Consider the following 15,286-nt stretch of genomic DNA (forward strand, 5'->3'; position numbering starts at 1 on the left):
CTTTGATGTTCATAATTCCACCAACATAAGGCAACCTGGGCTTTTATTATTAGGCACCTTAAAACTTGTCCAGCCTCTACTCATTACTCAATTCCAAAACTGCTTCCACATTTTAGCGTATGTTAGAATAGCACCCCAATCCCAGTACCAACAGAAATATCACAAGTGGATGATTTTAACAAACAGAAATTTATTCCTTCACAGTTTAGGGTAGAAATTTCAATTCAGGTCGCCAGTTCTAGCAGAAGGCTTTCTCTCTTATTGGCTCCTGGGGAAGTTCTTTGTCTCCTTTCAATGTCTGTGGGCCCAACATTCCTTGAAAATATCCATGTGTCTTGGTATCGGTCTCTCCATGAGTCTAGGAGTTTTTCAGCACAGAGACATTGGGCCTAAAGGATGAGTTCCACTCCTGGCTCTTCTTTCTTAGTGGTAGTAGGTCCCTCTTTCTCTATTCATTGTTTAATCCTTTTTTATATCTCAAGAGATTGACTCAAGATAGAAACTAATTCTGTAGATTGTATCCTGTCTCATTAACATAACTGCCTCTAATGCTGCCTCATTAACATTCTAGGGATTTGGATTTACAACACAGAGGATAATTAAGATCACAAAATAGAGGGTAAATATATAATACAGAAAGATATTGCTTAACCAAGTTGACACATATTTTTGGGGAACACAATTCAATCCGTAACAGATGGATACATAGATATATAGATAACATTAAATTCAAGAGTCTTAAAGGGATTACTGTTAGTCATTGTGTTTTGAATTCTTTCAGCACAAAGGCAAACTAAACTCAGGAATATTTTATTTTGACTTTCAGTTTCTCATTTCAGATCATCTGAACAGTGAGAATAGGGTAAAATAAAACTATGACCTCTTGACCACAATAATAATAAAATAATATCATTTAAAACCCATTTTAAAAAACTATTTTCATAAATTCTGGGTGAAGGATGGTATTCTGGAAAAAAAAATCATTAACTTACATGATTTCAAAAAATATTACACTACTGTCATTTTAAATGATGAAATTAGAATAAAAAGGGCAAATTCAACAGTACTTTATACCAGAATCATGATAGATTTAGAAATAATAATTTTAAATTTCCTTTATTGTATTTATTGAAAATGGAACAGGACAATTTCAATCCATTGAAAGGAATACATGACACTATATAGGTTCAACTTTATTATTATGAGAAAGCATTTTTCTATAAAGAAAGTCCAATGTATGTTGCTTATCCAAAAATATTCAGAAATTTTAGACCAACTAACTTGTCAAAGTTCTTCTTTGTATATAAAAGATATTTGTCTGTTTTTCCTGTTGATACAGAATTGGTCCATTTCCAATATTAACCTATCTCCTTGAGTAGATAGGTTCAACTATTAAAAGCTAATATTGTGCTGAAAACATTATTCTACATCTTATGATTTATCACGTTGCCTATATTTCCTTTCTCTCATGGAGTTGGCCACTAACTTCCCAACAATCCGTATGTTAGCTCTTTTGAGTATTGGATGTCCAGTCACTACAAGAGAAAACATATACTTACATTAACAAATTTTTAATTAATATGGTGAAAATGCAACATACATCTGAAATTCAAAAATATTACAGGAAGTTCATTATGTTTGTTCTGCAATATGCAAAAGACTTGACATGGGAAAATTTTGTTCAGATGTCTTTCATTACCTTAAAATCATGCCAAGAGTATCAGCAAGACTTACTGCTGGACCAAAGAGTTGAGAGAAGGTATGGCAGAACCTGGATTCCACCAATGTTACAGAATACTTGAAATAAATTAGATTCAACTTGTGTTAGTCCTTAAGGACAAAAGCTTTGAAATGCTTTTCGTATAATCAGTTCTGATACTGATGTTTGAATCAATATAAACTACTATTTGCATACACTCCTTTTTTCATTTGCTTCTACTTAATCTATCTTGATGTATAAAATGATTTTATAAATAAGAAATAAAAGTGATAGATTTGCCATGGCTAACATTAAACACGGTGCTAAGTATATATAGAACAATATATTTTTGCTCTTTTGCTCCTATACTTGTCAGTAAATAAAAATATAATCTACTGCCAAAAATTAGTTAAAGAAAAACAATCCACCTCACAAAAAAAAAAAAATTGATTTGATGTATAAGAAGCATCAGAGTATTGTTGCTATTTCCATGTATACCTAGATTGTCAATAGATAAATACCAAGGTCTTATAAGAACACAACTGAATTAAAGAAAATTATGATAGCAAGAAAACAATTAGTAATTATCATTGCTAGGATGATCATAGAGACAGGCAACCACCAATCATATGCTAATCTAGTACAGTTACACGTGACAAGAATGAGATAAGTGTATTAGTTCTCAAGATGAGACCTTCAGATACAAGTTTTTACTGTATATTTTTTGGATGATATACAATATAAAACATATGTTTCATCAGTCAGAAAAGAGCTGAAATATAGAATTAATCAAAGCAGAAACAATAAAAGGAAAAGTGAGTATTATGATCCAAGTTCTTGCTCCTGTCCATTTGTGAGTGAATCTTGGCATAGCAGTCAATCTCAGTTTCCTTATTTTGGAAATGGGGATAATATCTATCTTGCTGAATTGCTGAAAAGACCCAAAAACATAAACCAAAAGGTAAATGTGTCTGACATTTCATAAGTATTCAAAATACAGTTGGTGTACATTATTATTATTATCAATATTTTGATATTACAATGAGAGCTTTTAAAATAAATTTTCACTAACAATTGTATAATCAATTTTTCATAAATAATTTAAATTAAAGAACATTTCATTTTAGGAAGACTGAAAATACAAGTACACATGATATATTTTTAATCTTTCAAAGTAAATATTCTTGACCTTCATTTTTGTCATATAGAAAAACAGATTCAGAGAACAATCATTTTGATTAAAAAAAAGTCAAACTCTGAATAAAATATTAAATATAATTTTACTGCAATTCTAAGCTGGCAAAGAAGGAAGAAAATATAGATGCCAGAAAACAAAGTGAAATCAGTTATCTTAGCAGATTATTGAAGTTTTCTGCTGAGTTTAAGAATAAGAGCTTCTGCCTTGAGAGGGGAGCAGGGACAGGAGATAAAGGGGAGGTCTATGCAAAAGGAGGAGTCCAGCATGGGGCCACAACACATAGCTACAACTCTACAGGCTACACCATCAGTGCTTAGCGAATGATGTCTTAGCTACCGACCACTGCCATAATAAAAATATCACAAGTGGGTAGCTTTTAAGAACAGAAATTTATATTCTCATAGTTCAGAACGCTGAATTCAGAATGTGGCTTTAGAGGAAAGTCCTTCCTTGTCTGTTTCAGCTTTGTTGTTATCATGTGCCATCAAGTGGAACCTGACTCATAGCAACCCTTCCTTGGGTTTCCCAGGCGATATCACTACGGAAGTAGATTGCCCAACCCTCCTTTCGAGGAGTGGCTGTTGGGTACCGTTGGAGTTCTTAGGTTTATACATGCATCTGTCCCTGTAGTCTGTCTTCCTTTCTTTCCTGTGTGAGTTTCTGTGTTTATCCTGCTCTGTTTAGAACTCAAAAATGATTAGGTTAAGGATCCCCCCCCTCATACTGATATGACCTCATTAACCTAACCTCCACTTAGCCCCCAAAAAACCTCTATTTTCAAACAAGGTTATATTTACAAGTAGAAGTGTTAGCACTTCAATACATACAGTCATACGTCACACAAGTCTTTTTGAACAACATCCAACTGTATATATCCATGGTCCCAATCCCTGTAAATGTTATTATATTAAAAATTCAAGGTACATACAATTTTTTGTCATAACACAAGGGTGCAACTTAGCAACACACATCAAAACATTATTTTTATTGCATTATTATGTAAAATATGTTTTAGTGTATCTGGAAGTGTTTTTTTAATATTTTTTAATGCAGAGAAAGGTACACTATATACTAAGACAAATATTTGACTAACTGACATTAAATACAAATTGTACCTAACTGTTCTGACTTATGTACAAATTGGATTTAAAGACATACTTAGGAATTAAAGTAGTTCATAATCTATTGACTACTTGCGTATAATATGTTGTTCACACAATGTCCAAATCACCCTATTTCACAGAACATATCATGGGCATTAAGCAATATATGACTGTATTTTGGGGAAACACAGTTCAATCCATAACAGATACAAAATAAAATGATAATTTTTTTTATGTCTTCAAAACAGCAGAAAGAAAAAAAATCCCATTTCATAATGAAGCTTAATAGAAAAAAATATATTTTCTAAGAACTCGTAACTCCAAAGCTAAACCCTGGTTTTGTGTCCAAGTTCATAGTACTTGGATGGTGCAAAAATATCTCAAATAAATTTAACTTTGTTGGGCTCTAAGAAGAAGGAGCCTAGATGGCATAAACAATTTACTTTTAGTTACTAACCAAAAAGTTGTGGCTTAAACCCACCCAGAAAACTTGTAGAATAAAGGCCTAATGATCTGCTTCTATAAATATTACACTCAGAAAAACCCTGTGGTGCAGTTCTACTGTATATGGGTCACATGAGTCGGAATATACTCAAAGGCAATGAGTTGGTTTGGTTTTTTGTTTGGGCTCCAAGAAGCAAATAAAAAACTCTTGGGAAGAAAGTAACTTCAAACAAGGCTTTCAAATTATATCATAAATAACAGTTTATTCAATCCCAGAAGTTGAAATACATTTTTTATCATTTATTTTTGTTTTTGTTGAGATTACACACAGTAGAACATAAACTAATTTAACAATTTCTACATGTACAATTCAGTGATATTGATTATATTCTTTGAGTTGTACAACCATTCTCACACTCTTTTTGTGAGTTGAACATAACCAATTTAACAATTTCTACATGTACAATTCAGTGATATTGATTATATTCTTTGAGTTGTACAACCATTCTCACACTCTTTTTGTGAGTTGAACATAACCAATTTAACAATTTCTACATGTACAATTCAGTGATATTGATTATATTCTTTGAGTTGTACAACCATTCTCACACTCTTTTTGTGAGTTGTTCCTCTTCCATTAACATAAACTCAGAGTCCTCTAAGTTTCCTATATAATTTTTTGAGTTGCCATTGTGAATTTGTTCCCATACACATAAATCTTAAAAAAGCATAATGCTTAAGGCAGACATTCTTCACTGTTGATGTTGTTATATGCCATCAAGTCAGACCCGACTCATAGCTATCCCTTCTTGGGTTTCCAAGGCAGTATCACTATGGAAGTAAATTTCCCCATCATTCTTCACTAGTTAAGCTAGATTATTGTTTGGTTGAAGAAGACTTTAGGGGTATTTTTGGTTTCAAGTTTAAAGATTATGCCAGAGCAATAGTTTTAGGGGCTTACCCAGCCTCCATGGCACCCGAAATCTGGATTCCATGAGATTTTGAAAGTCTGTTCTGAGTTTCCCCTCTTTTGATCAGGATTATTCCATAGAATATTTGACCAAAATATTGAGTAGTGGTAGATAGTTACCATTCAGCTCTAGTCTCATGGCAAAAGGGGCAGTTGCTCATGGATGCAATTAGCCACACATTCAATTTCCTTCTCCAACCCTGACTCTCCTTGCTATGTTGCTCCAGGCAAATAGATACTAATTGTTATACTTGGATGGCTCTTTGCAAGATTTTAAGACCCCAGGCACTGTTCAATGAACTAGGTAGTAGATGAGGCCAACTAACTTGGATGTCCTATGAAACCATGACCCTAAACTTGCAAAAGTAGGAAACAAATGCTTTGAAGTGATGGTACATGAACAGCTGCAGTAGCTAATTCTTTTATTGTTATTAATAAATATATTTATCTACAACTTTGGACAATTCAACTTTATACCGTAATACAACTTATTGACAGCAATTATATTAATTGGCTGTGCAACCCTACTCTTAATGAAAGCAATTTTTCCATCACCATAAACTGAAACTCAGTATTCCATGAGCAATAATTGCCTTGGACATGGAGGTTGCAAAGCAGGCTCTACATGTGATTTAATGTTTTTTTTTTTTTTCTTTTTTCAGTTATATACATAAGAAAACATATGAAATATTAAATACCAAATATGAACAGTGGTTGGAATTAAAATATACCTTTATTTTCAAAGAAAATATTATTTTTTGTAAAAATAATATATTGAATGTATTTTTTAAGATTCTAAATTGGAATATATTGTGGGAATTAAAAAATAATGAAAATACTAGTAACTTTTGTTTACAGCTTGATAATTTTTAAAACAACTTTATATTGGGAATATATTTAAATAAAACAAATAGTATACTTAATATTATTTTATAGTATGTGTTTTTAGAAAAAAGGATTTTTTTTCACAAAAGTGTGAAGTATGCTTTTGCCCTCTGTTTTCTTCTAAACTCTCTCCAAATTTTTTATTCACAAGTCTACTGTATTATTTTTCATATAATTTTTCCATGATTTATTCAAGGTTGTGCATTATTCCACGCTATTCATTATTTTCTGTGAATGCTTCAAAATTAATCTCTATAGAATGACTTGTAAAGGAAATTAGCACAGAGTGTTTTAGAACATAAAATATACATAAAAATCAGCAAGTATTTAGTCCTACTTGTTCAGGTTCATGCTAAGTACCTTAGGGGAGATATCACCTGCACTAGCGTGGAACTTTTTAGGTCTCTGTTTCCTAATTGGAGAACAAACACACAAACTGCAATTATTATGCTATCCTGTGGAAATGTAGTAAAATCCACAAACAAAACAAAACAAAAAACATAAAAAAAAAGGAAGATGATGGAAAGGTGAAAGCACCTACTTAACACAGTATCATCAAGGTCTTGCTCTCCAGAAAATGATCGTAACAAACTAAACCAAACTCACTGCCATCAAGTTGATTCCAACTCATAGCAACCCACTTTGGGTTTCTGAGGAGGTAAATTTTACAGAAGTAGATGGCCCAGTCTTCCTTCCACAGAGTGGCTAGTGGGTTGGAACTGCCAACCTTCTGGTTAGCAGTCAAATGCCCTAAGCACTATGCCACCAGAGCTCCTTGAGAAAATGATCATAGTTGATATAAATATAGTTCTAGATGAAGATGGGGCAATCTAATTCTGTAGTGATACTGCCTTGGAAACCCAAGGAGGGGTCGCTATGAGTCCGGTCCGACTCGATGGCACATAACAACAACAACAGATGAAAAATAATTAAAGACATACTTAAGGAGCTCTGGTGGCATAGTGCCTAAGGCATTTGACTGCTGACCAGAAGGCTGGTGTTTCAAACCCACCAGCCACTCCTCGGAAGGAAGGTTGCACAATCTACTTCTGTAGTGATACCACCTCAGAAACCCAAGGAGGGGTCGCTATGAGTTGGATCCAACTTGTTGGCACTGAGTTTTGGGTTTTTTTTTTTTTGGTTTCTTATGATACTATATAGCAGATATCCAAACTTCAATCTAAGTTTTTTGTACCTTAGAATTTCAGACAGGGTATATCCAGAAGACTAGTAGAACTAATCCTCTAGGGGTTCTCTTTACAAAGAAAGAATGAAGGAACCTCTTTGGGAAAAATACCATAATGAGAAGAGGGGTCCAATAACATATTGGCAGTTGGCAGTAATGGGTATTTTTATGTGTTTGAAGGTGCTTTCTTGTTCAGATGATTTTTTTGTGACTTACACTCTTCTATTCCTCTTCACCACCTTCTCAGGAGATTTTTGCCTATAACCTAGCAAGATGCAGTCCAATGAGAAAACAACAGAGCTGAAAAACTATTCTCCTGCATAATGTCTTTGGGAAGCTGAAAATACAGGCATCAGTAACACGGGATTGAGATAACTGCTACAAAAGCCAGGGAGAAGTCATTCTTTCTTCAGCAAGTTGTCATAGTCCTATGGGGAATCTTCTCAGCATGGCTTGGAAGATGGTAGCAGCACCAGCAGCAGGACACTTTCACCTGGCTTCCTGGCCTTCAAGGAACATCAGACATCACTGAAAGTTGCCAGGGGGAAAACTATATGGATTTCCATGTTCTAGCCAAGAGTGCTGTGTTTATGTGTGCACATAAGATATTTTAGGAGAAGCCTAGAAAAATCTAGTTATAAGGATTGTTTTGAATCAGGTGTTGCAGAGGAGTGGATAAAAAATTGTATTATTCACTATTTTTGTGACTATATATGTATCTAAAGAGCCCTGGTGGCACAGTGATTAAATGCTTAGCTGCTAACTGAAAGGTCAGTGGTTCAAACACACCAGCTGTTCCATGGGAGAAAGATGTGGCAGCCTACTTCTGTAAAGAGAGTTGCTAGGAGTCAGAGTAACTCCAAGACAATGGATTTATACAAGTATTTATACATGAGTACACACACACACACACACACGCAAACACACATATGTATATATAGTTGCATAACGTTTTACAATATTAAAATTTTGTTTCCCACTTCCCACTGCTCCTAGCTCCTTAATCTGCCATTCAAGCAACAGTAATGGCTTCATAAACAGGGACTGAACATAAATCATCCTCTTTCTAGTGCTTATAAATTTTGAACCAACGGGAGAATTTACAAATAGTTAATAATTACTTTAGTCATGAATTTTGAAATAATTAGTTCTCTCTTTCATAATCCATAAAATATATTAAAATGGCTATTTAATAAACATAGCTATTTAACGTGAGGTAACATTCCATATATGCATTGTCCTCAGGCAAGAAAATCTTAGAGAAGAAAATTGTATTTCAAAAGGAGGTTTGAAAGCCCAAAGCAAAAACAATACTCTTGATAGAAAGGCTTCTATTTGGGGAAAAAAATTGCTTTGTTTAGAATGAACAGCAACCTGAGAAACCAAAATCTAAAGGACTATAGCACATGGAGCCATAGGGTAAAGATGGTTGTGTGTTAACATAAGAACCCTTTCCAACCTAAAGGAAATAAAAATTGGACTAGCACACTGGCAAAGGACTAGATGAATAGACATTGGTGGGTACTCCTTGTGCTTTGCCCTCCAGAAATGAAAAATGGGAAATTCAAATGATAGAAAGCACACATGGTTTATGAAAAAATCCAAGATCAGAGGAGTTTTGTTGAAGGGAGCTGAAAACTTTTTTAAAAGTCATGTACCCAATATGGTGCCACAGAAATAAATACAAGCAGTGTCTAAATGATGTTTCTGCAGTCTTATAGAACAAAGTGAAGCCCAAAGTAATGTGAGGAGAGCTACTGATGTCTCTGAGTTTCCCAAGGGGGCATGGGAATTCTGAGAAAACTGGTGGACTGGAAGAGATCTAAGGTCAGATGAGCAGAGAACAGATAAATGCACTTCATGATGGAGGCTGTGGCAAACACTAAGAATGAATGCCAATAAATAGCACATGTACTTTGTTGAACAGTACCAGCTGAAAATTCATCACCACTCACAATCTGTAAATGTGATCTTATTTGGAATGTGGGTCTTTTTGCAGATCCAATCAAGTTAAATGAGATCCTCCTGCATTAGGGTTGACTCTAAATCCAATGACTGGTGTATTTTCAAGGAGATGGAGCTTTGGAGAGATTCAGGCCCACCAAGAGCAAAGACAACCATGTTAAGATAGAGGCAGAAAATGGACTGATGCAGCTATAAGGCAAAGAATGATAAAGATTGATGGCAACCACTAGATACTAAGAAGAGGCAAGGAAGGCAAGGAAAACTCTTCCCATAAAGTCTTCAGAAGGATTATAGGCCTACTAACAACTTGAAATCAGACTTCTAGTCTCAATAAATGTGAGAGATTCAATGCAGTTGTTTTAAGCCATCCATTTGTGATCCTTTATCATAACAACCTTAGGAAAGCAATTGTTTTGCCCTTCTTGTAGTGCTGTAGCAGAAAAAAAATACCACAAGTGGGTAGCTTTAACAAAGAGGAATTATATTCTCCTACAGTTTTAGAGGCTAGAATTCTGAGTTCAAAGTGCAGTCTCTAGAGACTGGGTGAAAGCCCCTCAACTTTGGGCTTCAGCTCTGCCTCTTGTTGTTGGCCCACTGAAGCTGGAGGCTTCTCTTCACTCAGGCAACTTCTGGCTGGTGAGGCTGACAAACCCAAGGTCAACAAATAAAATGGCACAATCCCAAGATTACCAAACAACATGGTAGGCCAATAGTTCAAGTCCAGAGATAGTCCCAAGAGCAGCAGGAAACATGGCAGGCTGCTGAACGAAGACTTGGCTATATACAGGGTCCAAGTATGTCAAAAAGCTCAAGATCATTCCCAAAGCTCTCCTTATGTACTGGAAGCAGACCACATCCCTAAAGCAGCTACTAAGCTGCTCCAGTAGATTCTATGATGGAGCTGATTACCAGTTTCATTGTGGGGAATAACTACATCCAGCTGTCCAGCCACTCAAAACCAGGCCCAGCCAAGCTGACACATAATCTTAACTACCACTCTAATACAGTACCAAAAGTACAGTTGGCATGATTCACACTACAGTGGAGGATAGCTAGTAAGTACAGGGGATGATTATAGGATGTCTCTCACAAAATAATGGGGAAGCAAAACAACAACCCAACCTCACTACCGTCCAGTCAGACCTGACTCATAGCGACCACTCCTCCTTGGGTTTCCAAGGCAGTATCACTATGGTAGTAGATTGCCCAACCTTCCTTCCGAGGAGTGGCTGGAGGGTTTGAAACAGGTCTATTATAAATGGGTGTCCAATCTCAGAGTAAGAAAGAATAGAGAATGAAACTTATATTACATGTGTAAATAATAAAAGCAGCATAAAAACCACAAAGGTTAGTAATATAGTTTATAGGATATTGAGATGAAATAAGGCATTCTGATGACTAACAGAGGAATATTTTGCATGTGTAAGACTTGATTATGAAACTCTACATACTATGCAACAAAGAAAGTTTCATCAAAGTCACTGAAGAGGATGAGAGGAAAAAGAGAGCTGAGCTAATTAATGTTGGAAACAATGTTATAACTGAAAAGTGGAGGCTAAAGACAAAGGAAACTGTGCATTAACACTCCAGTCTATGCATTAAATTTGTTTCTAGCAGAGGTTCAGGTTAGCAAGATCAAAACTCCTTCATACACACACACACACACACACACACACACATACTGGAATTGAACAAATAAGTAAATGGATGATAGGTGCCAGGTTTTTCATTGTTAGAGAAGAAAGTTAGATATAAACAAGGGAAAAAGTCTAAAATGAAACATGGTAGTATAAACTCACGTTTAGCTCAATATGAATACAGATGGACAGATACAGAAATAATTAAAGGTATGTTTACATACATGGGTTAGTACAAGTAGTTCCTAATTTACAACATATTCTAGTTGTGAGAAAACACCCTCTGGGTGGGTTTTTGTTTTTTTTTTTTGTACATCTTTAGTAACATGTACTACATACAAGATTTCAGTGTGCAATGCTGATGTTATTATCCTTAGATGTTCACTCACAAATGTTCAAATACCAGATTTATAAAGATATTGATAATAAAAGGCAATATTAATGAAAACTTAAAAAAACAAGATTCAACTTATGTCAGAACCAACTTAGAATTGAGTATCCTTACATCTGTTTCATGTATATTTCCTGACGCAGTCTTCTCAGAGAGCCCAGAAACAATGTCACCTAAGTAACAGTGAGAAAACACAGTATCCAGATCTTGATTTCTGTTGGTGTGTGTGCCATCAAGTTGATTCTGACTCATAGTAGAACCATAGAACAAAACTGGTTATTGGGTTCCGAACACTATATATTAAAGAGGAACATATAATCAGTTCTTTTCTTCTATGGAGTAGCTAATGAGTATGAACTATAGACTTTTTGTTTCACATCCTGCTTTCTAATAATAGTTTAATTAAAGGAAACAGGACTGCTTGGAGAAATAGCTGAATTCCAGGGATGGGGCCAGGAAAATACAAGATGAGCCTAGAGTGTCCTATAATTTTAGAAAGCAATGAAGTGCTCAAAAATCAAAAGGGACACAAGAGTTTATGTGAAAAACTCTCAATGTCCAAAGTTGGAACAATGTGAGCAACAAAATAAATAATGTAGTATTAGATTATAACCCAGTGTGTAAAGTAAATAAATGGGTGAGAGATAACAATCTTTATTATATAATTCTAAATATTTTATTTAGATATTCTCTCTTGCAAAACCAAAAACCAAACCCACTGCCATCGAGTTGATTCTGACTCATAGCGACCCTATAGGACAGAGTAGAACTGCCTCACAGGGTTCCCAAGGCTGTAAATCTTTAGTCTAACAGACTGCCACATATTTCTCTCAAAGAACAGCTGATGGGTTCCAACCACTGACCTTTTGGTTAGCAGCCCAATACTTTAACCACTATACCACTAGAGTTCCTTATTTGCTCCTCCAGGAGGTAATAATCTCCAACTTCCATCCCTTGAGGGTGAGCCACACTTAGTTATGGGCTTCCAAAGAACAGATTGTAAAAATAAAAGGGGAGAGGAAGAATTTTACAGTGGAGAAATCTGGCAAACACTGCCTTGGACAAGTGATCGAGGTTAATGTTATCAGGGAAAGTTGATGTTGATAGCATGCACCCAGAAATCCAATGTGATAAGAAGGGAACTTCACCTCTTCAGGTGACATAGATACAAATTGAGGGACATTCTACGAAATATATGACTAGTAATGCTCAAATCTGTCATGGCCATGAATAAAAAGGGAAACACTGAGAAAGTGTTATAAAAAGCCCAGTGAAGCCTAAGCAAACATGACAACTGAACTTGATGTGTATACTCAATAAGACCCTGGCATAGAAAGAGTACAACAGTATAAGATACTAGTGAAATCCAATTAAAGATCAGAGTTTAGTTAATAATAACATACCAATGTTGGTTTCTCAGCTTTAACAAATGTACCATGATAAGCATGTTGACAAAGTGTTATCATTAGGATGAGAACAGAATGAGAGAACTCTCTGTATTATCTTTATAGCATCCCTGTAAATCAAAATTATTCCAAAATTTAAAAAAAAAATTAAAGCTGCTATCAGAAATATATATATTTTTTTTTAAAAAAGGAGTAGCACTAGTGATCAAAATACTGAAATACAATAACAGAAATATACAAATACTCTACAGCTCTAGTAAAAGGATTATGAATGATATAGTGGCTAGATGCTAGAAGGCTTTTTAGATCTTCTTGTGCAAACCTAGTGGCACAATTTTTCACCAAATTTAGAAACATAATAAAGTATACAATTCATGAGTTTTAGAAAATAAGAACCCTATTTTAATCACCTCTTTCTATTTAATTGGTCTACTCCTGCATAAACCCACCTCCCAAACTGTCCATGGGTACCTCTTTTCCTTGAACACTTTTACCCTTATTTCTTCATTTACTTATTTCTTTTTCTTGTACCCTTTTTTCTTTTTTAAATTTTTACTCTTATTTGAGTGAAAGTTTACAAAGGAAATTCATTTTCCATTGAACAATTCATATACATTTTCTTTGGTGACATTGATTGTAGTCTCCACAATGCAGCAGCTCTCTTCCCACTTCCTCCCTGTAGTTACTTTTCCCCTATATCCTTCTTATTTATGCATTCCTGCCTCCCTAGTTTTTCCTAGAACAAGTACTGCCCTTCTGATCTTTCATGATTGATTTTTTTAGGGAGTATACATCCCTGATGTAATTTCTCACCTCGTAGGCCTATCTATTGTTTGGCTGAAAGTTAAGCAACTTACGTATTTCTTGCTCATTCTTGAATAGGAGGCTAAAGTTAAAAATGCCTGATTGAAAACTGTTTTGTCTTGTGAACTTCTCTAACATTTTTCCCCATGCTAGTGTTTACTATTGTCAGAATCACAGTTTTATGGTCCTCCACAAAGAGGAGAGTCCACTGACTGAGAAAATGCGTAATAGCAAAAGAACTAAATCAGATCAAACAAAGAGATAAAACTACAGGAAGATTCAGGGGATATAAAATGTCTCAAAAACTGCAAAAGATAGATAGATGGAAGGAAAAATGTATAAATATGCAATAAAGGAATATAGTAAAATGTTAATGATCAAATCTATGTGTTAACATAGGAGTGCCCCCCATAAAACTCTTCTAAAGCTTCTGCATGCTAGGGACTTTTTACAATAAAACATTGGTAGGAAAAGCTACAAAGAGTTCAAAAATGTTTTAGGTCATTGTATATATTGTCAATCACAAAATAGCTTTTGAAAAATAGTAATAATAATAACACTAATAGCTACCATTTAATGTATATTTACTCAACGCCAGACACTGTGTTAAGTGCTTGGCTTATATTTTCTACAAATATCTGATGATATCATTAAAATTATGGGAAAGACCCAGACCTTTAAGCTTATTAAATAAGATCACACATCTACTAAATGACACAGTGGCTATCCTATCATGTTCTCCTGCCTCCAAATTTCATGCTCTTAACCACTACACTACATACACAACTAGCATCAGTTTACTTAGGCTATAGGAAAATCTTGGCCTGCGCATAGATTTCACACCTTTTATAATAACTCAGTTGAAAACCATAGCACTCTTTACATTACCCAATTTTTAATGTGATATTCTATTATTGTTTGCCTTTTTAGATGTATGTCCTATATCTTCAAAACATCAGTATTTCAATTCTTTCTCTCATTATACTAATCTTATTAGGAGATTGTGGTAGTTAAATTTGTCTGTCAACTTGTCTGGACCTGGTTGAGTGGCTGGGCAGCTGGCTGTAGTACTCCCCATGCTGAGACTGGTAATCAACTCCGTTGTAGAATCTACTGTGAGCAGCTGAGTAGCTGCCTTAGGGATATGGTCTGCTTACTGTATATAAGGAGAAACCTTGGGGAATGGTCGTTAGCTTATGGCACACTTGAACCCTGCATGTAGCTGTGTTGTTGTTCAGCAGCCTGGCATGCTCTGCTGACTTTGGAACTTTTAATGGACTTGAATTAGTGGCCTTCCTTGTGGTTTGGTAACATCGGGACTGTGTCATTTTATTTGTTGACCCTGGGCTTGTTAGCCTCAGCAGCCGGTAGCTGCCTTAGTGAAGAGATGTCTCTAGCTTCAGTGGGCTGGGAGCTGGAGGGAGAGCTGAAGCCCAAGGTTGAGGGGTTTTCACGCAGCCCCTAGAGGCTGGCACTTGGAACTTGGATTTCTAGCCTCCCAAACTATAGGACAGAGTAGAACTGCCTCACAGGGTTCCCAAGGCTGTAAATCTTTAGTCTAACAGACTGCCACATATTTCTCTCAAAGAACAGCTGAT

The 15,286-nt window shown here is 35.3% G+C and overlaps 1 protein-coding gene across 1 annotated transcript in view; it reads right to left on the minus strand.

Moving 5' to 3' along the window:
* Window positions 1–1,431: 1,431 nt before the first annotated feature.
* The window catches only part of IQCM (IQ motif containing M), a 735,830-nt gene continuing 721,975 nt past the window's right edge, over window positions 1,432–15,286 (minus strand). The window contains exon 16 of the mRNA XM_042782394.1: window positions 1,432–1,535. Within this exon, the coding sequence (XP_042638328.1) occupies window positions 1,432–1,535 (104 nt within the window). The remainder of the gene's footprint in view (window positions 1,536–15,286) is intronic.

The sequence above is a fragment of the Orycteropus afer genome, unplaced genomic scaffold, assembly GCF_000298275.1.
Source record: "Orycteropus afer afer isolate SDZICR_OR568_19922 unplaced genomic scaffold, OryAfe1.0 scaffold00297, whole genome shotgun sequence".
NCBI lineage: Eukaryota > Metazoa > Chordata > Mammalia > Tubulidentata > Orycteropodidae > Orycteropus > Orycteropus afer.